The 25,596-nt window shown below is 40.4% G+C and overlaps 1 protein-coding gene across 1 annotated transcript; it reads right to left on the bottom strand.

Moving 5' to 3' along the window:
* Positions 1 to 2,295: 2,295 nt before the first annotated feature.
* On the bottom strand, positions 2,296 to 24,141 carry LOC106563142 (small glutamine-rich tetratricopeptide repeat-containing protein beta). The gene is made up of 11 exons (XM_014128405.3): positions 23,839 to 24,141; positions 22,501 to 22,605; positions 21,669 to 21,772; positions 21,398 to 21,479; positions 21,113 to 21,212; positions 19,132 to 19,236; positions 18,777 to 18,915; positions 8,801 to 8,863; positions 6,679 to 6,716; positions 5,447 to 5,530; positions 2,296 to 5,147 (listed from the first exon to the last, which is right to left on the bottom strand). The coding sequence occupies exons 2-11, from the start codon at positions 22,598 to 22,600 to the stop codon at positions 5,036 to 5,038; spliced, it is 927 nt and encodes a 308-aa protein (XP_013983880.1). The 5' UTR covers positions 22,601 to 22,605; positions 23,839 to 24,141; the 3' UTR covers positions 2,296 to 5,035.
* Positions 24,142 to 25,596: the final 1,455 nt, after the last annotated feature.

Genomic DNA, 25,596 nt, shown 5'->3' with positions numbered 1-25,596 from the left:
GGGATGGTGCCAGGTTTCCTCCAGACGTGATGTTTGGCATTCAGGCCGAAGAGTTGAATCTTGGTTTCATCAGACCAGAGAATCTTGTTTCTCATGGTCTGAGAATCCTTTAGGTGCCTTCTGGCAAACTTCAGGCGGGTTGTTATGTGCCTTTTACAGAGGAGTAGCTTCTGTCTGGCCACTCGACCATAAAGGCCTGATTGGTGGAGTGCTGCAGAGATGGTTGTCCTTCTGGAAGGTTCTCCCATCTCCATAGAGGAACTCTAGAGCTCTGTCAGAGTGACCATTGGGTTCTTGGTCACCTCCCTGACCAAGGCCCTTCTTCCCCCGATGGCTCAGTTTGGCAAGGCAGCCAGCTCTAGGAAGAGTCTTGGTGGTACCAAATTTCTTCCATTTAAGAAGATGTGTTCCGTGTTCTTGGAGACCTTCAATGGTGCAGAAATGTTTTGGTGCCCTTTCCCAGAACTACTCATTCAAGGGTTTTTCATAATTTTTACTATTTCCTACATTGTAGAATAATAGTGAACACATCAAAACTAGGAAATAACACATATGGAATCATGTACAGTCGTGGCCAAAAGTTGAGAATGACACAAATATTAATTTTCACAAAGTCTGCTGCCTCAGTTTATATGATGGGAATTTGCATATACTCCAGTGTTATGAAGAGTGATCAGATGAATTGCAATTAATTGCAAAGTCCCTCTTTGCCATGGAAATGAACTGAATCCCCAAAAAACATTTCCACTGCATTTCAGCCAAGCCACAAAAGGACCAGCTGACATCATGTCAGTGACTCTCTCATTAACACAGGTGTGAGTGTTGACAAGGACAAAGCTGGAGATCACTTTGTCATGCTGACTGAGTTCGAATAACAGACTGGAAGCTTCAAAAGGAGAGTGGGGATCATTGTTCTGGGAATCATTGTTCTTCCTCTGTCAATCATGGTTACCTGTAAGGAAACACGTGCCGTCATCATAGCTTTGCACAAAAAGGGCTTCACAGGCAAGGATATTGCCAGTAAGATTGCACCTAAATCAACCATTTATTAGATCATCAAGAACTTCAAGGAGAGCAGTTCAATTGTTGTAAAGAAGGCTTCAGGGCGCCCAAAAAAAGTCCAGCAAGCTCCAGGACCGTCTCCTAAAGTTGATTCAGCTGCGGGATCGGGGCACCACCAGTACAGCGCTTGCTCAGGAATGACAGCAGGCAGGTGTGAGTGCATCTGCACGCACAGTGAGGCGAAGGCTTTTGCAGGATGGCTTGGTGTCAAGAAGGGCAGCAAAGAAGCCAGTTCTCTCCAGGAAAAACATCAGGGACAGACTGATATTCTGCAAAAGGTACAGGAATTGGACTGCTGAGGACTGGGGTAAAGTAATTTTCTCTGATGAATCCCCTTTCCGATTGTTTGGGGCATCCGGAAAAAAGCTTGTCCGGAGAAGACAAGGTGAGCGCTACCATCATTCCTGTGTCATGCCAACAGTAAAGCATCCTGAGACCATTCATGTGTGGGGTTGCTTCTCAGCCAAGGGAGTGGGCTCACTCACAATTTTGCCTAAGAACACAGCCATGAATAAAGAATGGTACCAACACATCCTACGAGAGCAATTTCTCCCAACAATCCTTGAACAGTTTGGTGACGAACAATGCCTTTTCCAGCATGATGGAGCACCTTGCCATAAGGCAAAAGTGATAACTAAGTGGCTCGGGGAACAAAACATCAATATTTTGGGTCCATGGCCAGGAAACTCCCCAGACCTTAATCCAATTGAGAACTTGTGGTCAATCCTCAAGAGGCGGGTGGACCCCACAAATTCTGACAAACTCCAAGCATTGATTATGCAAGAATGGGCTGCCATCAGTCAGGATGTGGCCCAGAAGTTAATTGACAGCATGCCAGGGCAGATTGCAGAGGTCTTGAAAAAGAAGGGTCAACACTGCAAATATTGACTCTTTGCATCAACTTCATGTAATTGTCAATAAAAGCCTTTGACACTTATGAAATGCTTGTAATTATACTTCAGTATTCCATAGTAACATCTGACAAAAATATCTAAAGACACTGAAGCAGCAAACTTTGTGGAAATGAATATTTGTGTCATTCTCAAAACTTTTGGCAACGACTATAGTAACCAAAAAAGTTTTAAACAAATCAAAATATATTTTATATTCTTTAAAGTAGCCACCCTTTGCCTTGACAGCTTTATACACTCTTGGCAGCTTTACACACTCAAGATACTGTACAAATCTGCCTCTGAAGCGATTTCATTATATGATTTCACAACAAGACTTAACAACTATCAATTGCAATACATTTTATTGAGACATATTTTTGGACAAAACATTATGCTGCTCTGTTTTACAAGCATATTCATTAGCTTGTCTCACACATATCAGATGGAATAGCATGCAAAATCAACAAGACTGAATGAGTCTTATACTAGCTTATCAACATTGCTTCAGCTATGTCAAATGAAACTGAATCAAAAGGGAAATGGCATTGACGTGTGTTTGCTATGGTTGTAAATACAGGGGTGTTGGGCTGCAGACACTATACATACTTTCAAGGACACTTTCATTTATCTTCAAATTAGCAGTCAGATAATTGCAATCGAAAGCAATGCTAGAATTCCACATGGTCAAGGCTTAGGGGCTTTGTTTGACCCAACAGCAACTATAGCAAAATATTTGGTACAAAAATAACGGTTTGAACATGGTAGAATAGAAAACAATGTAACCTTTCTGTCGTGTGTAACTGTCATGTAATCATGAAAAAAAGGATACGTGCTCCCTGTTCAAATACTTCACACATGCATCCTTTATCCCTTTCAGTCCTTCCTTAATAATCCTTTCCTCCTTTTCACTACATCCTTAATTCCTTCCTCCCTTTCACATCTTCCTTAATTCCTTTCTCCTTTCTCTAATCCCTTTTCGCACCTTTCTTAATTATTTTCTCCCTTTCACTCCTTCCTTAATTCCTTCATCCCTTTACTCTCATTCCTTAACTCCTTCCTCCATTTCTCCCCTTCCTTAATTCCTTCCTCCCTCTCACTCCTTCCTTCATTCTTTTCTCCCTTTCCCTCATCGAGGCAATTACTACAAGCAATAATAATAAATAAAATCCTGGGGCCAGTACTTGCAGGTGCAATGTTACAGAACGTTAACATAGAACTGTATTGTGTAGACCAGGTACAATTGCCTGTCATGTAGAATAGGGAATTGTATCAGCTCTATTCATTTAATTTCTATCTGTTTTCCCCTCACCGAATACACCCCTGCATTCTCCTATGTACAATTCTGTTGGATCAGTGAAATCATTCAGAGGACCAAAGGATCTGTAATTCAGTATAGGAACAGGGCAATGGTTAGGACATTGTTACTACAGCACAATATACAAAAATAGTAAAACACAAATCCATTTGGAATAATACTTTTCTGATATTTCTTAATTTCTTGTTTCTCTCTCTTCTTTTTTTGTGTATTAGTATTATACTGTTAGACATTTACTGCGCTGCTGGAGCTAAAAACCAAGCATTTCGCTGCACCTGCTTTAACATCTGCTAATCTGTGTACGCTACAAATAAACTTTATTTATCTAGAACTGTGCATGATGATTGGTGGAAATGTATTTGAAACTAATTGGGTGTCTTGAATGTGTTTGAAACTCTGTTTCCTGATTGGGTATCATCTATACTGAACAAAAATATATACGACAATTTAATTGATTTTACTGAGTTACAGTTCATATGAGGAAATCGGTCAATTGAAATAAATTCATTAGGCCCTAATCTATGGATTTCACATGACTGGGAATACAGATATGCATCTGTTGGTCACATGTACCTTAAAAAAAATGGGCTTCACAATGGGCCTCAGGATCTCGTCACATTATTTTTGTGCATTCAAATTGGCATCTTAAAAATGCAATTGTGTTCGTTTTCCGTAGCTTATGTCTGCCAATACCATAACCCCACCGCCACCATGGAGGCCTCTGTTCACAATGTTGACATCAGCAAACCGCTCACCCACACGTTGCCATACACATGGTCTGCGGTTGTTAGGCCGATTGGACGTACTGCCAAATTCTCTAATACGACATTGGAGGTGGCTTATGGTAGAAAAATTAACATTAACTTCACTGGCAACAGCTCTGGTGGACATTCCTGCAGTCAGCATGCCAATTGCACGCTCCCTCAAAACTTGAGACATATGTGGCATTGTGTTGTGTGACAAAACTGCACGTTTTAGAGTGGCCTTTTATGGTCCCCAGCACAAGTTGCACCTGTGTAATGATCATGCTGTTTAATCAGCTTCTTGATATGCCACACCTGTCAGGTGGATGGATCATCTTGGCAAAGGAGAAATGCTCACTAATAGGGACGTAAACAAATTTGGACACAACATTTGAGAGAAATAAGCTTTTTTGTGCGTATGGAACATTTCAGGGATCTTTTATTTTACCTCATGAAATCATGGGACCAACACTTTACATGTTGTGTTCATATTTTTGTTCAGTCTACATAGAATGTGTTAGATACTCTGTCTCCTGATTGGGTGTGTAAAATGTTTCCTCTCCTCTCTGAAGACCCAGTCCCAGTGAAGTGCCATCGTCCTCATCTCTATCTGTCCCTTCATTCCAGCTCTGCCGGTGATGTGAGTTTAAGGAATGGGTGTAGAGATTGTAATCACGTCATATGGTTGCCCTTCCTTTATTGAAACGTACGCTGAAGGTAAGAAACATTTACATGCATTCAAATGTCCTTTTCACCTAGTGTAACAACATTGTAATAACAGTTTAAGTAATGAATACGCAGATCCTGATCCATCTATTGCCGGTAAAACAAAAGCGCACATGTACAATGAGGTCTCTGCTATGATATAACTGGACAGGTGGCATCAAATCCACCACAATCTCCATGCTAATTCTCACCATTCCATTAGAGCACATGAAGGGGAGGAAGCCTCTTTAGACTATGGAGATGCACTCTAAGAGCGAGCCCTAACCTCTGTGTTGTAGTACACAGACCTGTGTGGATCACGAGTGCTCCTCAGCGCTGCCACTGAAGGAGCGGCTGCGGATGTGGTGCCTCAGCTGTTCGATCAACTCTGGGTTCTGATGCTGGATCTGCTGGGCAAACTGCTGACCGCTGCAAACAGAGAGAGACCAGGGGAGTTAGCATTTAGTGTTTCTCTGCTTTACTTATGTACTCATTGTGTCAGGCAGCTTGTGTTACAACTAGGGTGTAGCATCCAACATCAAATATTTCAAAGAAACTTATAAAATAATTTAAAATGTCAAGGGAAGTTCATGATAATTTAGTCCAAATGAAACCTCACTAATTCTTGATGTGTCTGATGCTTATTTAAATGTGTAATTAGAGACCTAATGTCATAAACAGAGAGTCCCTGTGTATGTTACAGTAATAGCCCTATGGTGCTGCCATACGCTTCAATCAGGCTGGAGATGTCTGACAGTCCTCCCACTCCTGCTGCTGGACCCCCCACTGCATTGGACATCATCCCTGACATACTGCCCACAGAGGGAGAGAACCCAAAAGAGTTATAAACATGTGTCACACGCCATTTTATGACAAAACCTTGAAACAAATCTCAGTACAATTGAACAGTAATTCCTACATTCTGGCTTTCTTCAAGAAATTATAACAGGATTATGAATTAGTGGGATGTAGGGTATTTTTGTATAGTAAAACATAAATCAAATTTGATTTGTCACATGCTTCGTAGACAACAGGTGTAGACTAACAGTGAAATGCTTACTTACGGGTCCTTTTCCAACAATGCAGAGTTAAAGATAAGATACACATTTTAATAAAAAATATAAATTGTGACATGAGGAATAAATACACGCTAAATAACGAATACAAATAAAGAGTAAAAATAACATGGCTATATACACTACCGTTCAAAAGTTTGGGGTAACGTAGAAATGTCCTTGTTTTTTAAAGAAGAGCAAATTTTTGGTCCATTAAAATAACATTAAATTGATCAGAAATACAGTGAAGACATTGTTAATTCTGTAAATGACTATTGAAGCTGGAAACGGCAGATTTTTTAAAATGGAATATCTACATAGGCGTACAGAGGCCCATTATCAACAACCATCACTCCTGTGTTCCAATGGCACATTGTGTTAGCTAATCTAAGTTTATCATTTTAAAAGGCAAATTGATCATTAGAAAACCCTTTTGCAATTATGTTAGCACTGCTGGAAACTGTTGTTCTGATTAACGAAGCAATAAAACTGGCCTTCTTTAGACTAGTTGAGTATCTGGAGCATCAGCATTTGTGGATTCGATTACAGGCTCAAAATGGCCAGAAACAACTAACTTTCTTCTGAAATTCATCAGTCTATTCTTGTTCTGAGAAATGAAGGCTATTCCATGCGAGAAATTGCCAAGATCTGCCTAGAAGGCCAGCATCCCGGAGTCGCCTCTTCACTGTTGCGCTGTTCTGTGAAGGGAGTAGTACACAGCGTTGTACAAGATCTTCAGTTTCTTGGCAATTTCTCGGTGGGCTGTGTCTCGATAGATTCAGTGGGGTGGCTTTCACCTATTTATTCATCCAGATCAGTGCAGATGAAGGAAACGAGATGAGGAAAGGATGCCTCACACTATTGAGCCCCAGCCCTGGGTATGCTGAAACATGCCGAACACTCACAGCTGTTGCACTTGCTGGTTCTGCATCACACTGGCGGCCTGTAAATACACACAAAGCCAATCACCATGTCACCCATTTAAATGTGTGAAAATGACAATTAATTAACAGCGTTGATGGGGAACCAGATGCATTCTCAAGTGGCATGGCTACTTAGTGCTGGTACCAATTGTATAGCTGTCTAGTAAAACTATTCATGATTCAGCCCAGCTGCTGCCATGTAGCATTGGTATGCTTATAATGACATGCACTCTCTGCCTGGTAGGCGTTCCATCAGCCACCCATTCAATCAACCAGTCATGATCAACGCCTTGAATGTCCCCAGGCCCCTTGACAATGGCATTGGTGGAATACCAGGCCAACTGTGCAAGGCATGTGGTTAATTTTAGGAAGCATTCTCCACTAGTAACCGTATCACAAACACTCATAAAAGAAGTATGAGGAATCCGTGTCTAGGATTTGTCTAGACCAGGGATGGCCTTGGCCCTGGAGGGACTGCAATGTGCGTCAGACCTGGGTCGAATATAGTATTTATTTTCTTTCAAATATTGCAGGTGCGCCTGATTTACTTTTCTGATGTCATAGAACCAATGGAATAGTCCCCAAAGTGCATACCCCCACCCCCCGCATCTGGTGCACCGTATAAGCACACCTAAAGTACATTATGGAAAACAACATCTACTTCCACCCAGGTACAGTGCATTCAGAAAGTATTCAGACCACTTGACTTTTTTCACATTATGTTATGTTTTACAGACTTATTCTAAAATGGTTTAAATTGTTGGTGTTTTTTTCATCAATCTACACACATCAGTCTTTGGTGCTACAAGCTTGGCACACCTGTATTTGGGGAGTTTCTCCCATTCTTCTCTGCAGATCCTCTCATGCTCTGTCAGGTTGAATGGGGAGCGTCGCTACACAGCAATTTTCAGGTCTCTCCAGATGTTCGATCGGGTTCAAGTCCGTGCTCTGGCTGGGCCTCTCAAGCACATTTAGAGACTTGTCCCGAAGCCATTCCTGCGTTGTCTTGGTTGTGTGCTTAGGGTCGTTGTCCTGTTGGAAGGTGAACCTTCGCCCCAGTCTGAGGTCCTGAGCGCTCTGGAGCAGGTTTTCATCAAGGATCGCTCTGTACTTTGCTCTGTTCATCTTTCCCTCGAACCTGAGTAGTCTCCCAGTCCCTGCCGCTGAAAAACATCCCCACAGCATGATGCTGCCACCACCATGCTTCACCATAGGGATGGTGCCAGGTTTCCTCCAGACGTGATGCTTAGCATTAAGGCCAAAGAGTGAAATATTGGTTTCATCAGACCAGAGAATCTTGTTTCTCATGGTCTGAGTCTCCATTAGGTGCCTTTTGGCAAACTCCAAGCAAGCTGTAATGTGCCTTTTACTGAGGAGTACGTCTGGCTACTCTTCCATAAAGGCCTGATTGGTGGAGTGCTGCAGAGAAGATTGTCCTTCTGGAAGGTTCTCTCATCTCCAATGGGAATCTCCGGAGCTCAGTCAGAGTGACCATTGGGTTCTTGGTCATCTCCCTGACAAAGGCCCTTCTCCCCCAATTGCTCAGTTTAGCAGGGCGGCCAGCTCTAGGAAGAGTCTTGGTGGTTCCAAACTTCTTCCATTTAAGAATGATGGAGGCCACCGTGTTCTTGGGGACCTTCAATGCTGCAGACATTTTTTGGTACCCTTCCTCAGATCTGTGCCTTGACACAATCCTGTCTCAGAGCTCTACGGACAATTCCTTTGACCTCGTGGCTTGGTTTTTGCTCTGACATGCACTGTCAACTGTGGGACCTTATATAGACAGATGTGTGCCTTTCCAAATCATATCCAATCAATTGAATTTACCACAGGTGGACGCCAATCAAGTTGTAGAAACATCTCAAGGATGCTCAATGGACACAGGATGCACCTGAGCTCAAAAAAAGTATAGATCTGTTTTCACTTTGTCATTATGGGGTATTGTGTGTAGTTTGATGAGAATTTGTATTTATTTAATCAATTTTAGAATAAGGCTGTAACGTAACAAAATGTGGAAAAGGGAAGGGGTCTGAATACTTTCTGAATGCACTGTACATGTTGTGTGCATGTGTTTGTTCCAGCCCAGCACTAATCATAGTCTTACCATGCTGATGAAGGCAGGGTTGTTGATGAGGCTGGCCATGTCAAATCCCAGTCCCGTAGCTATCTATAACAAGCAAACATTCAAAGGCTTCATTTTGTATTTGTTTTTATTATGAATCGCTATTAGCTGCTGCCAAGGAAGGCATGTGTGTATAGTACTTATGTTATCGTGTGTGTGTGTACGTGTGTCTGTGCTTGTGTGTGTGTGTCTCTTCACAGTCCCCATCTCTTCACACTCCATAAGCTGTATTTTTATCATTTTCTTCAATCGGATTTTACTGCTTGCATGAGTTACTTGATGTGGAATATACAGTTGAAGTCAGAAGTTTACATATACTTAGGTTGGAGTCATTAAAACTCATTTTTCAACCACTCCACAAATTTCTTGTTAACAAACTATAGTTTTGGCAAGTCAGTTAGGACATCTACTTTGTGCATGACATAAGTCATTTTTCCAACAATTGTTTACAGACAGATTATTTCACTTATAATTCACTGTTTCACAATTCCAGTGGGTCAGAAGTTTACATACACTAAGTTGACTGTGCCTTTAAACAGCTTGGAAAATTCCAGAAAATTATATCATGGCTTTAGAAGCTTCTGACAGGCTAATTGACATAATTTGAGTCAACTGGAGGTGTACCTGTGGATGTATTTCAAGGTCTACCTTCAAACTCAGTGCCTCTTTGCTTGGCATCATGGGTAAATCAAAAGAAATCAGCCAAGACCTCAGAAAACAAATTGTCGACCTCCACAAGTCTGGTTCATCCTTGGGAGCAATTTCCAAACGCCTGAAGGTACCACGTACATCAGTACAACAATAGTACGGAAGTATAAACACCATGGGACCACGCAGCCATCATACTGCTCAAGAAGGAGACGTGTTCTGTATCCTAGAGATGAACGTACTTTGGTGCGAAAAGTGCAAATCAATCCCAGAACAACAGAAAAAGACCTTGTGAAGATGCTGGAGGAAACAGGTACAAAAGTATCTATATCCTCTTTGGATATAGCAAGCACCAATTCCCCCCCCCCCCCCCCCCCCACCGCCTCACTCTTCCCCTTACACTCAGGCTCTGTTATCTCAGGTCGTAAATTCCATGAGGAGACTCCCTTCCCCCCCGGCCATGCAGTATAGAGAGAGGGTTCACAGTAGAACAAAGGCACTTCTTCTACCTCACAGAACTTGAGAACTGAACAATATCCATGTTTTGGAGAATGTGTAAACGGTCGGTGGAGAATCCAGCTACGACCGGTCCATTTTGTCTAATGTTTGTGACCTCATGAGACAATACAGCCACATTACCATAACTCTGTTTATAATAGAGTCTCCGTTATGTGATTTGCATCTAATTATTGTATAAAATGAATGAGAAAAGATTAAACTATTTGTAAAATTATGTAATGTGATTTTAAACTGTTTAATGAAAGAGAATCCAATTCCCTTTAAAGTTAACTAAGTCCTTGGCCCGCCCCATGAGCACAGACATTAATCTGGCGTCATGGGAAAGCCTTTCTGCTGTTCCAAATAAAACCCCCACCAAGAGAAATTCCCTTCAGACCAAGCGTACCTCGATTACCGAGAGGGCTAAGGTTTGAGTAGAGACCATGCATTCCTCGGTTGTTGAATTCCTAACCAAACCACGTGGAGCATTGGCTACATGGAAATAGTTCAACTCTGAGACTATCGATACCGACAGAATAAGAGCAAATCTTCTATACTAATTACTAGTCTGTAGCTAGAATTTATGTTGACCTGGAATGTGAAGACCGACAACCGCCGAAACATCTATTCTATAAGAACATTTCTGAATGTTCCTCTGAAGTATCCATTCTAACCAAAGACTCCAGGGATGCAGAGAGAATCTCAAATGAACTTTCCAACAGAAAGACGGACGATTCCAACAGAGATCATGACGACACACTGAGCGTAAATATGTATACTGATTGCAAATATTCCCGAATGAGTGAGCATTCATGTGCAAAGGATTAGCATTTCAATTATTATAATTATCAACTGTGTAGTGTCTTTTGTCTTTCCCAGCCTTCTCAGCCACACCCACTTCCCCTTTTGTCCACCAAGCCGCCATATCGGTTTAGCCACTAGGGAACATTCCCTATCACTTCCTTGTAACCATCTACTGTTTGTTTGTGCATTTCTGTGATTATTTAGTTAGTTAGTAAAGACAATTGATGTTTGGATGATTTATAGTAAAGACTGGGTTCGTGCAGATAACCAAGGATTTACGACGTTCGGAATGAGACATTGTTAGGTAAAGAATGATTCATTAGTTAGAAGACTAATTGATCAATATTAAAATATCTGAAAAGTTATTGTCATAATTACAGCCATGTTGAAGAGACCAAACTGCAGCAGGTGAAATGTAGATACTCATCTTTTTAATGTATAAGAGCAAAGTATCCACGGGAAAAACAAAAATGGCTAACAGGCTACGTACATACCAAAGACTAGCAGTGTTAGCACAACCACCCACAACCCCAAGTGACAAACATACTCCTAATTATATGACTCCCAATCAGGAACAACGATAACCAGCTGTCCCTGATCGGGAGCCACACAGACCCACATAGAAATACAACACCCAGAACACACATACACAGACATACTCTGCCACGTCCTGACCAAAACTACACAACAACACCCTCTGCTGGTCAGGACGTGACAGTTATATTAAGAAAATTATAACTTTGTAATCTGAAGATTTTCCTTGGTGCCCCAACTTCCTCGTTAATTACATTTACATGATTAGTTTAATTAAGTAATAATAATTACAGAGAATTGATTTGATAAAATAAGTCTTCATTTTAATAATGATGCCAAAGACACGACACCACAGTAAAACGAGTCCTATATCGACATAACCTGAAAGGCCGCTCAGCAAGGAAGAAGCCACTGCTACAAAACCGCCATAAAAAAGCCAGACTACGGTTTGCAACTGCACATGGGGACAAAGATCGTACTTTTTGGAGAAATGTCCTCTGGTCTGATGAAACAAAAATAGAACTGTTTGGCCATAATGACCATCGTTATGTTTGGAGGAAAAAGGGGCATGCTTGCAAGTCGAAGAACACCATCCCAACCGTGAAGAACGGGGGTGGCAGCATCATGTTGTTGGGGTGCTTTGCTGCAGGAGGGACTGGTGCACTTCACAAAACAGATGGCATCATGAGGAAGTAAAATTATGTGGATATATTGAAGCAACATCTCAAGACATCAGTCAGGAAGTTAAAGCTTGGTCGCAAATGGGTCTTCCAAATGGACAATGACCCCAAGCATACTTCCAAAGTTGTGGCAAAATGGCAACAAAGTCAAGGTATTGGAGAGGTCATCACAAAGCCCTGACCTTAATCCTATAGAAAATGTGTGGGCAGAACTGAAAAAGTGTGTGCAAGCAAGGAGGCCTACAAACCTCCTTCAGTTACACCAGCTCTGTCAGGAGGAATGGGCCAACATTCACCCAACTTATTGTGGGAAGCTTGTGGAAGGCTACCTGAAATGTTTGACCCAAGTTAAACAATTTAAAGGCAGTGTTATCAAATACTAATTGAGTGTATGTAAACTTCTGACCCACTGGGAATGTGATGAAAGAAATAAAAGCTGAAATAAATCATTCTCTCTACTATTATTCTGACATTTCACATTCTTAAAATAAAGTGGTGATCCTAATTGACCTAAGACAGGGAATTTTTACTAGTATAAATTGTCAGGAGTGGTGAAAAACTGTGTTTAAATGTATTTGGCTAAGGTGTATGTAAACCTCCGACTTCAACTGTATATTTGAGATTCTTCAAATAGCCACCCTTTGCCTTGATGACAGCTTTGCACACTCTTGGCATTCTCTCAACCAGCTTCACCTGGAATGCTTTTCTAACAGTCTTGAAGGAGTTCCCACATATTCTAAGCGCTTGTTGGCTGCTATTCCTTCACTCTGCGGTCTGACTCATCCCAAACCATCTCAATTTGGTTGAGGTCGGGGAATTGTGGAGGGCAGGTCATCTGATGCAGCACTCCATTACTCTCCTTCTTGGTAAAATAGCACTTACACAGGCTGGAGGTGTGTTGGGTCATTGTCCTGTTGAAAAACAAATGATAGTCCCACTAAGCCCAAACCAGATGGGATGGCGTATCGCTGCAGAATGCTGTAGTCGCAATGCTGCTTAAGTGTGCCTTGAATTCTAAATAAATCAAAGACAGTGTCACCAGCAAAGCACCCCCACACCATAACACCTCCTCCTCCATGCTTTACGGTGGGAAATACACATACGGAGATCATCCGTTCACCCACACTGCGTCTCACAAACACACAGTGGTTGGAACCAAAAATCTCAAATTTGAACTCAAATTTCCACCGGTCTAATGTCCATTGCTTGTGTTTCTTGGCCCAAGCAAGTCTCTTCTTTTATTGGTGCCCTTTAATAGTGTTTTCTTTGCAGCAATTTGACCATGATGGCCTGATTCACACAGTCTCCTCTGAACAGTTGATGTTGCAATGTCTGTTAATTGAACTCTGTGAAGCATTTATTTGGGCTGCAATTTCTGAGGCTGGTAACTCTAATGAACTTATCCTTTGCAACAGACGTAACTCTGGGTCTTCCATTCCTGTGGTGGTCCTCATGAGAGCCAGTTTCATCATAGCGATTGCACTTGAAGAAACTTTAAAAGCTCTTGAAATGTTCCATATTGACTGACCTTCATGTCTTAAAGTAAGGATGGACTGTCATTTCTCTTTGCTTATTTGAGCTGTTCTTGGACTTGGTATTTTACCAAATAGGGCTATCTTCTGTATACCCCCCACCCCACCTTGTCACAACACAACTGATTGGCTCAAACACATTAAGAAGGAAAGAAATTCCACAAATTAACGTTTAAGAGGCACACCTGTTAATTGAAATGGATTCCAGGTGACTACTTCATGAAGCTGGTTGAGAGAATGTCATGAGTGTGCAAAGCTGTCATCAAGGCTAAGGGTGGCTATTTGAAGAATCTAAAATCTAAAATATATTTTGATTTGTTTAACACTTTTTTCGTTACCACATGATTCCATATGTGTTATTTCATAGTTTTGATGTCTTCACTATTATTCTACAATGTAGAAAATAGTAAAAATAAAGAAAAACCCTTGAATGAGTAGGTGTTATAAAACTTTTGACCAGTAGTTTAGTACTGTGCGCCTCCCATAGTCTGTTCTGGACTTGGGGAATGTGAAGAGACCTCTGGCGTCTTGTGGGGTATGCATGTGTGTGAGCTGTGTGCTAGTAGTTTAAACAGACAGCTCGGAGCATTCAATATGTCAATACTTCTCACAAATACAAGTAGTGATGAAGTCAATCTCTCCTCTATTTTGAGCCAGTGTACACATAGCTCTCCATGTACTTAAGGGCCAGCTGTGCTGCCCTGTTCTGGGCCAATTGTAATTTTCCTAAGTCCCTCTTTGTGGCACCTGACCACACGACTTGATAGTAGTCCAGGTGCGACAAAACTAGGGCCTGTAGGACCTGCCTTGTTCATAGCGTTGTTAAGAAGGCAGAGCAATGCTTTATTATGGACAGACCTCTCCCCATGTTAGCTACTGTTGCATCAATATGTTTTGACCATGACAGTGTCATGACGTTGGCCTGTGGGTAAGGTTTATGACCCCCCCCCCCCCCATAAATACCTTTCTCCCTTCCCCTCTCTGAGTCTACTGAAGGACTTGAATAGCCTGTGTTAAATATAGAGAGTCTGGGAACATCAAACAAATGGGGAAAAGGAACCATATTTTGTTAATAAAACCAGTTGGAAATATGCTTGATAACGTAATGAGTATGGATTTCATTTCAGTTGTCATCTGAGACATTATGATTGATGACAGGACGACATAAACTGTACCTGGGAAAGTATACACCCTCTAGTTATCAGAGTCACATGGAATTGTTATGCAATTGAAATGTTTGATATGGAAAATGTTTGTTAGGAGATTAAATGTAATTTTAGCTTCCAAACGAGAGAATTGGGTTTTCATAAGGAAAGTGCCCTGCTCGATCAGTGGCCCAACCCTGTGAAGAGACAGGGGTTATAAACGATGAAACACCTCCCTCCCCCTCTCCACTATATAAGCCTTTGACGAAAAGATAACCAGGGGTTCCAGTACGGGAGGTCTGCAGCCTCTACGTTAGAAGGACACACATGTCAAGTACAGAACTAAGCCAACCTCGGCGTGAGCTCTGGTATGAACTGGTATGAACTTTGAGCTTATTCACTACAGAAGTGCTACTTCCTAGCCGTTGAGTTAGCAGCGGCCGCTGTAACCTGGGCTAGGAAAGGACGGACGACGGATCCAGTCTAGCAGACGGACGAAGATACCACCACGTATCCAATTTACCACCAGAGACATTCTTGCGAGGACAGGAAGGTCTGTTGGCCAACCCGGCCAGCATCTACGACCAATCTACCGAAGCGCAGCTCAGAGTAAATATTTATTGCATTTTCCTTTTTCCAAATGGGCGGTAATTTAGAATGCATAAGATAATGTATTTACGATAGCATAGCTGCTGTTTCTGTGTTCCTAAATCTTCCCGCTCTTTCATTCAAGCCCAACCCCCTTTCCTTTGTGTAACCAGCTTTCATACAGGTTCCGTCCACCAGGACGTTTTCTGTATGACATCATTGTATTCTGTGTATTTGTAATTCTGTGTGATTAGTTAGGTATTTAGTAAATAAATAATTAAACCCAATTTTGTATTGCTGATTCAACTTGTTAGCCAGGGTTCGTGAAGATAACCAAGAATTTACAACTTTCATTATGAGACTGAAAATAAAACAAGGGTTAACCTGTTAGGGCTAGGGGGCAGTAATGTCACGGCTGGATAAAAAAACATACCCGATTTAATCTGGTTACCACTCCTACCCAGTAACTAGAATATGCATATACTTATTACATATGGATAGAAAACACCCTACATTTTCTAAAACTGTTTGAATGGTGTCTGTGAGTATAACAGAACTCATTTGGCAGGCAAAACCCTGAGACATTTTCTGACAGGAAGTGGATACCTGATGTGTTGTATTGCCTTTAAACCTATCCCATTGAAAAACACAGGGGCTGAGGAATATTTTGGCACTTCCTATTGCTTCCACTAGATGTCACCAGCCTTTACAAAGTGTTTTGAGTCTTCTGGAGGGAGATCTGACCGAACAAGAGCCATGGAACGATGATGTCCCATTAGACTCTTGGCACGCGAGTTCATGTTGGGTACCCTCGTTCCAATACGTTATAAAAGAGTATGCATTCGTCCACCTTGAATATTATTCATGTTCTGGTTAAAAAAGGCCCTAATGATTTATGCTATACAACGTTTGACATGTTTGAACGAACGTAAATATATTTTTTCCCCTCGTTCATGACGAGAAGTCCGGCTGGCTTAGATCATGTGCTAACAAGACGGAGATTTTTGGACATAAATGATGAGCTTTTTTGAACAAAACTACATTCGTTATGGACCTGTGATACCTGGAAGTGACATCTGATGAAGAGAATCAAAGGTAATGGATTATTTACATAGTATTTTCGATTTTAGATCTCCCCAACATGACGTCTAGTCTGTATCGCAACGCGTATTTTTCTGGGCGCAGTGCTCAGATTATTGCAAAGTGTGATTTCCCAGTAAGGTTATTTTTAAATCTGGCAAGTTGATTGCGTTCAAGAGATGTAAATCTATAATTCTTTAAATGACAATATAATATTTTACCAATGTTTTCTAATTTTAATTATTTAATTTGTGACGCTGACTTGACTGCCGGTTATTGGAGGGAAACGATTTCCTCAACATCAATGCCATAGTAAAACGCTGTTTTTGGATATAAATATGAACTTGATAGAACTAAAAATGCATGCATTGTCTAACATAATGTCCTAGGAGTGTCATCTGATGGAGATTGTAAAAGGTTAGTGCATCATTTTAGCTGGTTTTATGGTTTTGGTTACCCTGTCTTTGAATTGACAAAACATTACACACAACTCTTGTAAATGTACTGTCCTAACATATTCTAAATTTATGCTTTCGCCGTAAAACCTTTTTGAAATCGTAAAACGTGGTTAGATTAAGGAGATGTTTATCTTTCAAAGGGTGTAAAATAGTTGTATGTTTGAAAAATTTGAATTTTGACATTTATTTGGATTCAAATTTGCCGCTCTTGAAATGCACCTGCTGTTGATGGAGTGCACCACGGGTGGCACGCTAGTGTCCCACCTAGCCCATAGAGGTTAATATTGACTGCTATCGATGTAAAATATTACAAAGTATTTTAAGAGTTTATTCGGAAGATAACAGCTCTATAAACGTTCTTCCGTGGTGCCCCGACTTTCTAGTTAATTACATTTACATGATTAGCTTAATCAGGTAATATTAATTACAGAGAAATCATTTTATAAGTTAGCATGTCATATCACTTAATCCGGCATAACCAAAGACACGACAACAGTTTACATTCTTGGGTTAATCCAAGCAGTTTAGTCTCCTCAATGTGCTCAATTTCCACATTATTCATTACAAGACTTAGTTGAGGTTTTGGGTTTAGTGAATAATTTGTCCCAAATACAATGCTTTTAGTTATTTATTGCCACTCATTCTGAAACTGTCTGCAGCTCTTTGTTAAGTGTTGCTTGCAGTGATTTCACTTGCTGTGGTAGCTGACGTGTATAGTGTTGAGTCATCAGCATTCATAGACACACAGGCTTTACTCAGAGCCAGTGGCAGGTCATTAGTAAAGACTGAAAAAATGAAGGGGCCTAGACAGCTGCCCTGGGGAATGCCTCACTAAACCTGGATTATGTTGGAGAGGCTTCCATTAAAGAACACCCTCTGTGTTCTGTTAGAGAGGTAACTCTCGATCCACAATATAGCAGGGGATCTAAAGTCAAGAAGTCATTATGATCGATAATGTCAGAGGCTGCACTGAAGTCTAACAAAACAGCTTCCACATTATTTGTAACATCAATTTCTCTCAGCCAATCATCAGTAATTTGTGTAAGTGCTGTACACGTTGAATGCCCTTTGCTATAAGCCTGCTGAAAATCTGTTGTTAATTTGTTTACTGTGAAATAGCATTGTATCTGGTCAAACACAATTTTTTCAAAAAGTTTACTAAGGCTTGGTAAAAGGCTGATAGGTTGGCTGTTTGAACCAGTAAAGGGTGCTTTGCTATTCTTGTGTAGCGAAATGACTTTTGCTTCCCTCCAGGCCTGAGGGCACACACTTTCCTGTAGGTTTAGATTGAAGAGAGGGCAAATAGGAGTGGCAAATCGTCCGCTATCATCTTCAGTCATTTTCCATCCAAGTTGTCAGACCCAGGTGGCTTGTCATTGTTGATAGACAACAAAATTACAATGCTTGTCTTTCATAATTTGGTCATTTAGGTTCAGAATTGGTTGTTGGCATGTCATGCCTATGTTTGCCAATTAAAAAATCATTAAAGAAGCTGGCAATACCAGTGGGTTTTGTGATGAATGAGCCATCTGATTCAATGAATGATGGAGCCAAGTTTTCCTTTTTGCTTAAAATTTAATTTAAGGTGCTCCAACGCGTTTGACTATCATTCTTTATGTAATTTATCTTTGTTTCATAGTACAGTTTGACGCTGAATCGGAAAAGATAAATCCGTCTGTAGGTTCAGTATGATATCATTTTGTACCACTGCTAAAAGCAGGAATATTAAATGTGTCTGATAAAGCTGTTGACACAATTGGGATATCTTGACACACTTAAATACCCGTGGGATATAAGATACACATTTAATAGTACATGAAGAACTCTAGTGAGAATTGTGTTCACATGTAAATAAAGTGTCCATTATTGGAGCTGTAGTGACAGTATTTGTAGGGGAGTAATGATATATTATTACATGTGTTAACAGTGTTTTTGCTTAGATTGACCTTCAGACATCAAATCACACAAGGAGGTAAAACAGCACTACTTACAGGACTGACTGCCTCTTTTTGCTTTTGCTCAGCAATCTTCAGGTTGGATTTGTAGGTGTCGTTCTCTGGATCTAACACCAGAGCTTTCTTAAAGTAGGAGATGGCCTCTGGGAACTTATTCATAGCAGTAAATGCCAATCTAGAGACACACAGGGAATAAGAGACATTGGAGAAGTGCAGTAAATTTAACTCCATAGCAAAACAATAGCTATTTTCAAGCCAAATTCTTGCATTATCACCAGATACTGCTATTGCTCTATAAACAAAGTTCCAAAAAGCAATGCCATATTCCTCAAAAGATACATGACTACACATTGTAAACAACATTTCCACTACTCTCCCATGTCTAACTCACCCCATTCTCCCATAGGCTTTACTGTAGCTGGGGTCGATCCCTATGGCCCTCTCACAGTCCCCCGTTGCTTCTGTGTAGTTACCCAGTCTACTGTGGGCTGCAGCCCTGCGGTGATGACAACAGCAGCAACAGCCAGACACACAACCAGATGCTCAGGTTCATTTATTTGCACTCAGATCAATAAGGCAGTGTCATGACGTTGCCCTCTTTGGGTACAGCGAGCACCATCTCCCTCTTTATACCCCCTTCACCAGGCTCTGTAAGAGAGGTCGTAAATTCCTATGAGGAGACCCTCTCCTCATGGCCACAGTATAGAGAGAGAGTGAGTTTTCATAGAGAGGACAAAGGAATTTCTTCCATCTCACAGAACTGGAGAACCAAACGACATTTATGTTCTGGAGAAGGTATAAAAGATCGGTGAAGAATCCAGCTACGAACTGGTCCGTTTGGTACAATTTTGTGAAACTCATGAGAGACAATACCGCCACATTACCATAACCATGTTTATAGAAGAGTCTCAGGTATGAGACTTACATCTAATGGTTGTATAAAATGAATGAATAAGGGTGAAACTGTTTATGAAATTGTGTAATGTGATTTTGGACTGTTTAATGAAGGAAACTCCAATTCTCTTTGCAGTTTAACTAAATCAGAGGACCGTTCATGAGCACAGTTATGGTCTGGCGTCATGTGACAGGCCCTTTTCTGCTCTTCCAAATAAAACCCCCAACTGGGTTTTCCCACTTCAGACCAGCTTACCTCGATAACGAGAGGGCCAAGGTTTGAGAGGAGACCAGCTTACCTCAATAACGAGAGGGCCAAGGTTTGCAGACCATGCATTTCTCTGGCTGAACTTTTAACCATACCACGTGGTTAAACTCTTAGACTATCGATACCGACAGAATAAGAACAAGTCTTTGATATTAATTACTAGTCTGCAGCTAGGAATTTGGTATCATTGAACACGAAGACCGACAACCGCCGAAACAGCTATTCTATAACGACATGAATGAATGTTACTCTGAACTATCCACTCTAACCACGACAGAGAGAGAGAGAGAGAGAGAGAGAGAGAGGGCGGACAGACTTTCCAACAGAAACAAACTTTTCAACAGAGATCCCGACGACACACTGAGCGTAAATATATATATTGATTGCAATTGTTCCCGAATGAGTGAGCGTTCATGTGCAAAGGGTTAGCATTTCAATTGTTATAATTATCAACTCTGTAGTGCCTTCTCAGCTGACCCCCACTCCCCTTTTGTCTAACAAGCCGCCATGCCGGTTTAGCCCACTTGGGCACATTCTCCTATCATTTCCTTGTAAACATATCTACTGTTTGTTATGCATTTCTGTGAATTACTTAGTTAGTAAATGAATGATTTTAAGACAATTGATGTATGGATGACTCATAGTGAAGACTGGGTTCGTGCAGATAACCAACAATTTACGACGTTTGGAATGAGACTAACGTGAGGTAAATAATAATTCATTAATTCGAAGACTAATTGATCAGATATTAAATTATCTGAAAGTTATATTAGGAAAATTATAACTTTGTAATCTGAATATTTTCCTTGGTGCCCTGACTTCCTAGTTAATTACAGTTACATGATTAATCAGTTTAATCGCGTAATAATAATTACAGAGAGTTATTTGATAAATAGGTCTTCAGTTTTAATGATGCCAAAGACACGACAGCAGGCACATGCAAAGGCTGCAGCAGCTGTGTGCCTGCCTAGTAGTCTGGTTCACCAGATGTGTATGACACTATGTCTTTCAGCTCAGACAGTACTGTAACTGTATTATCTATGTATAGTACAAGCATAACATGAGTTATTGTCACAGTTTTACAAAATAATTACCAATATAGTTGGTATAAAAACACAATAGATACAGACATAATTTAGGTGTTATGTTATATATTTCTCATTTGAATACAGTGTTAATACTTCTCCATTTCAGAAGCGGTTGTGTGTACCTGTTACAGTAGTAGACAGCGTTTCGGAGGTCCAGATTGATGGCTTTTGAGTAGCATTCCACCGCACAGCTGTAGTTCTCCTCTTTCATGTGATTATTCCCTGAAAATGAAATGTCGTTTTATTTCAAACTGATGATCAGGTCACGTCTACTGACAGACTTTACGACAACATTACAAAACATTGTCAATCTGAAGGAAAACGGAAGTGCACTTAAACTGAGTTTGCACTCATCCAAAGTGTATTTTTCATAAGTCTACACTACATATTAAAACAGTGCCAGGTACCTTCATTCTTCAGTTGTTCTGCCCTCTCTGTGTCTTCTGGTGATGGGGACGTCTCTGGTGGCTCCGGGTTATTCTGATCATTCTGAGGAAAATACAATGACAGATAAAGTAAAATATCAATAAAGCCTAATATACATTATACATTATTGTAGTTTACTGATTGTGAGGTTATTGATTTGAGAATGATTGATGAACTGCACACAGACAGGTTAATGTTGTAGTTAAGGTAAAAGAGTTTGAAATAAGGTAGAGAATCAGAGAGTAACCCCACCTTGAGGAGAGAATTGAGGAATATTTCAGTGAGAGGTTGTGGTGCTGCGAGATGACAGTCACTGGAGTTGATCTTGAAGGTGGTCTCCAAACATTGTATTGCAACTACAAGGGAAAAAATGGTGTTGTAATAACACAATAGTCAACACTGAGCTGTTTATATTATTGTTATACAGGTAACTGCCGAAATAAAGGAAACACTTGCGTAAATGAAGGATGCAAAGTATATTGAAAGCAGGTGCTTCCACACAGGTATGGTTCTTGAGTTAATTAAGCAATTAACATCCCATCCCATGATTAGGGTCATGTATAAAAATGCCCAGTTGCCCATTATTGTGGCTACCATGGCTAGAAGAGATCTCAGTGACTTTGAAAGAGAGGTCTCAAAGGAGCATAGGGTGTTTTAAAGTTGTTGTTGTGTGTGTTTGTCTCAATCACCAGATCTTAACCCAATGAAATACTTATGGGAGATTCTGGAGTGGTGGCTGAGATAGCGTTTTCTACCACCATCAACAAAACAATAACCTGTATAACAATAATATAAACAGCTCAGTTTCTTGTGGAAGAATGGTGTCGCATCCCTCCAAGCGAGTTCTAGACACTTGTAGCATCTATGCCAATGCATATTGAAGCTGTTCTGGTGGCTCGTCTTGGCCCAACACCCTATTATGACAATTTATGTAGGTGTTTCTTTTATTTTGGCAGTTATCTGTGGGTGTATTTGATAAGAAGACATAGTGCACATGTTATTGTAGTCCAACCACAACTCCCTGAATTGGAGAGAGCAGGGTACAGTATTTTCATAAACGGACAGTGATCCTACGCTGATCTACCTTCGAGGCTTTCCTGCTCATCGGAATTCAAAGCACCACAGTGAGTTTGATCTCGCAGGAACTGCACAATAGAGAATGCCAAGCGCTTCTCCACAGCCATTTTCGCTGCAAAAAAAATAATATAGCATTTAGGGATACATAGAATAGAATCCCACACAGTGAGAGGCTGTAGAGTTCATTCAAACTAGAATAAGCGTCACGAATGGTTGTTTTATGACAGTTCTATTTTTACTGGACTCCCTTACGGTAAGATTAGCTCAAGTCATTGTAATGTGGTACATTGGAGCCAAGTTGTTAATACATTGCACCAAATACAATACATTACTGCCTGTGGTAAAATGCAGGTCTGTTTCCAAGACAACTCAAGAGGAAAGTTGAGTGTGTGTATAAGCCATTCTGTATGAGTAAGGGAAAGGGGGATACCTAGTCAGTTGTACAACTGAAATGTGTCTTACAGTTCAGTAATCATGCATTCTTCAGATTATTCAACATAATTCAGATTTCAATGTGATACACATTTGTAGCGAGGGGATTTGGTAGTCTTTTCATGTCTATTGTCTACTAATTTTAATTTTGGATGGTGAAACATATTTACAATACTAATACTGAGGATCTTGCATTACTGTACAGTAGTACTGCATAAACATCAAGCACAACCAGGTGTGCCATTATAAATAATCCATAACCTACGCAACAGGGAACCCATGTTTTCCCATATTATTAGATATGAGGATATGGGATATTACTTGACATTGCATTGAAATAAATTATGACACAATCAATGTTTGGAATGGCATAATACAAACATACATTTTAATGAATTATCTCTATTATATCGTTGACAGTTTTGCAACCATGCATAATTGTAAAAACCTAAAATGTATAATCATGCTTGTTTGACATTTCAAAGCAAGGCAACTCTAGCGCTCTGTTCTGTTGACATCAACCTCATAACAAAAGATGTAGTGATGACGCGATGGGATGATGCGGTGTAGCTACTAATGCCAGTAGGGATTTGAGATTTTCATCCCATGTCAACCTAATGCATCCTTATCTAAAGTAAATAGCTGTCTATGATGACAGACATATATTGATTATTTACATAGCGTGTCCAAATACATGATCTTCCCTGATCATCACCGACAGTGCGCCTCTCTACCAGTCTGCAACCTATAATGGCAGAGCATCGCTATAATAAAGCTGTCTATACAAGGGAGAAAAACAAAGCCAGCTCCACTGCTCATTCCTATCCTTCTAAATACAGTACTGTAACATTGTAAATAACAACATTGAGTCAAGGGATGCTATTCGACGACCCCGCCCAGTGCGCCCACCTACCTGAGATAGTTTGCAGCTGTCCCTGCTATTGCGTCATGAGAACTTCTATCAGATTGATCGCATCTCTGGCGCCTGCGCATTTACAACGGAAGTAAACCGATTCAGTAGCACTACTGGAGCTGTGAAGAGGAGAGTTGAATAAGAGAGGGTTTTCCGAATTGCATGTAGAAAACCGTTTGAACTTGCTGCTATCATGTTTTCGATACGAATTGTAGTGTGTCGAACGCTGTGCAAGTAGTCTATTGTCAAAGTCGTGGTTGTGTTTGTTAATTCCACATGAATCGAGCCCCGCAGTGGAGGTGTCATAATACCCACAAAACCTAGCTGTCAAAAGGGAAAATGGTTCCAATCGTTTTTCTACTATAAATGTTTCCCTTTGGGAATATTATAAACACTTAAAATAAAGGCTGTGTTTCGTGTAGGCTTACTGTGGTGTGACAATTTGATAACCATGTAAATCTCTCTGACAAGGAGACTTTAATCAATATATTCGGCTCTATTTACTCTCATATTCGAAAATGCTAATTAGATTCAAAGTAGACATCATGCAAGACTACAAATCCCTGCAAGCTTCTGCACGTCATCTCTAGCTGACGTCTTTGCTAACAGGTATTGTGTCAATTTAAAATTTGCACAAGACAGTTCACAGAATTGTACTGTTAAAGAAATTTAGGCAATATATTAAACACTAAATTTAGCTAACAGACAGTTAATCCAGAGATTCTTCCCTTCGCCTCGATTCAGCAGTCTCGTCCAGATCATCATGGAATTTGTAGTTCTTTATGATAACCACATAATCAGCTAATTAGCATTTCATTTTGGGAGGGGTAAATACAGGCGAATATATTGATAAAAATCACCTTGGCCTAGAGAGATTTACACGGTTATGAAAACATCACTCCAGTGTAAGCCAACACGAAACACAGCCCTTATTTTGAGTGTTTCTAAATTGCCCGATGGGAAAAATTAATGGTGTAAAAATTATTGAAACCATTTCCTTGTTTGACTGCTAGGTTTTATGGGTATTATGATACTGTGGTACTCTATTTTTGTGAACCTTATGTGGCCTTAGTAACAAACTTGTATGCCATCTGTAAATATGAATAAAATGGTTAAATTATGAGCCAAGGTGGTTTAGCCTTGGAAAAAGGTAGGAAACTTCCCGCTAGCCATGATTGGCTGAGATAATGGATGGGCTGGACATGCCAAGAGATGAGTTCGGATTGATCTGCCATGTAGCTCGCTTCTGTCTATAACATGAGCTGGTCATTATGTGTAGGTAATCCTTTCTAACACTGCATTTTTGAAAGATATCAAGTAGTAGAACTGCAAAAGTGTTGCTTTCCACTTTCTGGAGGACCGAGTTCTGAAATCCGTGGAATGGCCGGTGGAAAAACGATTGGAACCATTTCCTTGTTTGACTGCTAGGTGTTATGACTCATACTGTGGTACTGTGTGCAAAGCTGTCATCAAGGAAAAGGGTAGCTAATTTCAAGAATCTTGAATATAAAATATATTTGGATTTGTTTAAATCTTTTTTGGTTACTACATGTGTTATTTCATAGCTTTGATGTCTTCACTATTATTCTACAATGTAGAATTATTTTTTATTTTTTTAAACCTGGAATGAGTAGTTGTCCAAACTTTTGACTGGTACTGTATATCATTACTGTTAGATGAAAAAGGTATGACACGTTGCACAAGCCCTGCACTTTTAAATGGTTGTGTTCTAATGGGAATTTGCACATGTTTAGAGCG

Source organism: Salmo salar, chromosome 11 (genome assembly GCF_965601325.2).
Source record: "Salmo salar chromosome 11, fSalSal1, whole genome shotgun sequence".
NCBI classification, from domain to species: Eukaryota; Metazoa; Chordata; class Actinopteri; order Salmoniformes; family Salmonidae; genus Salmo; species Salmo salar.
This window is presented reverse-complemented; position numbering and strand designations above follow the sequence as displayed.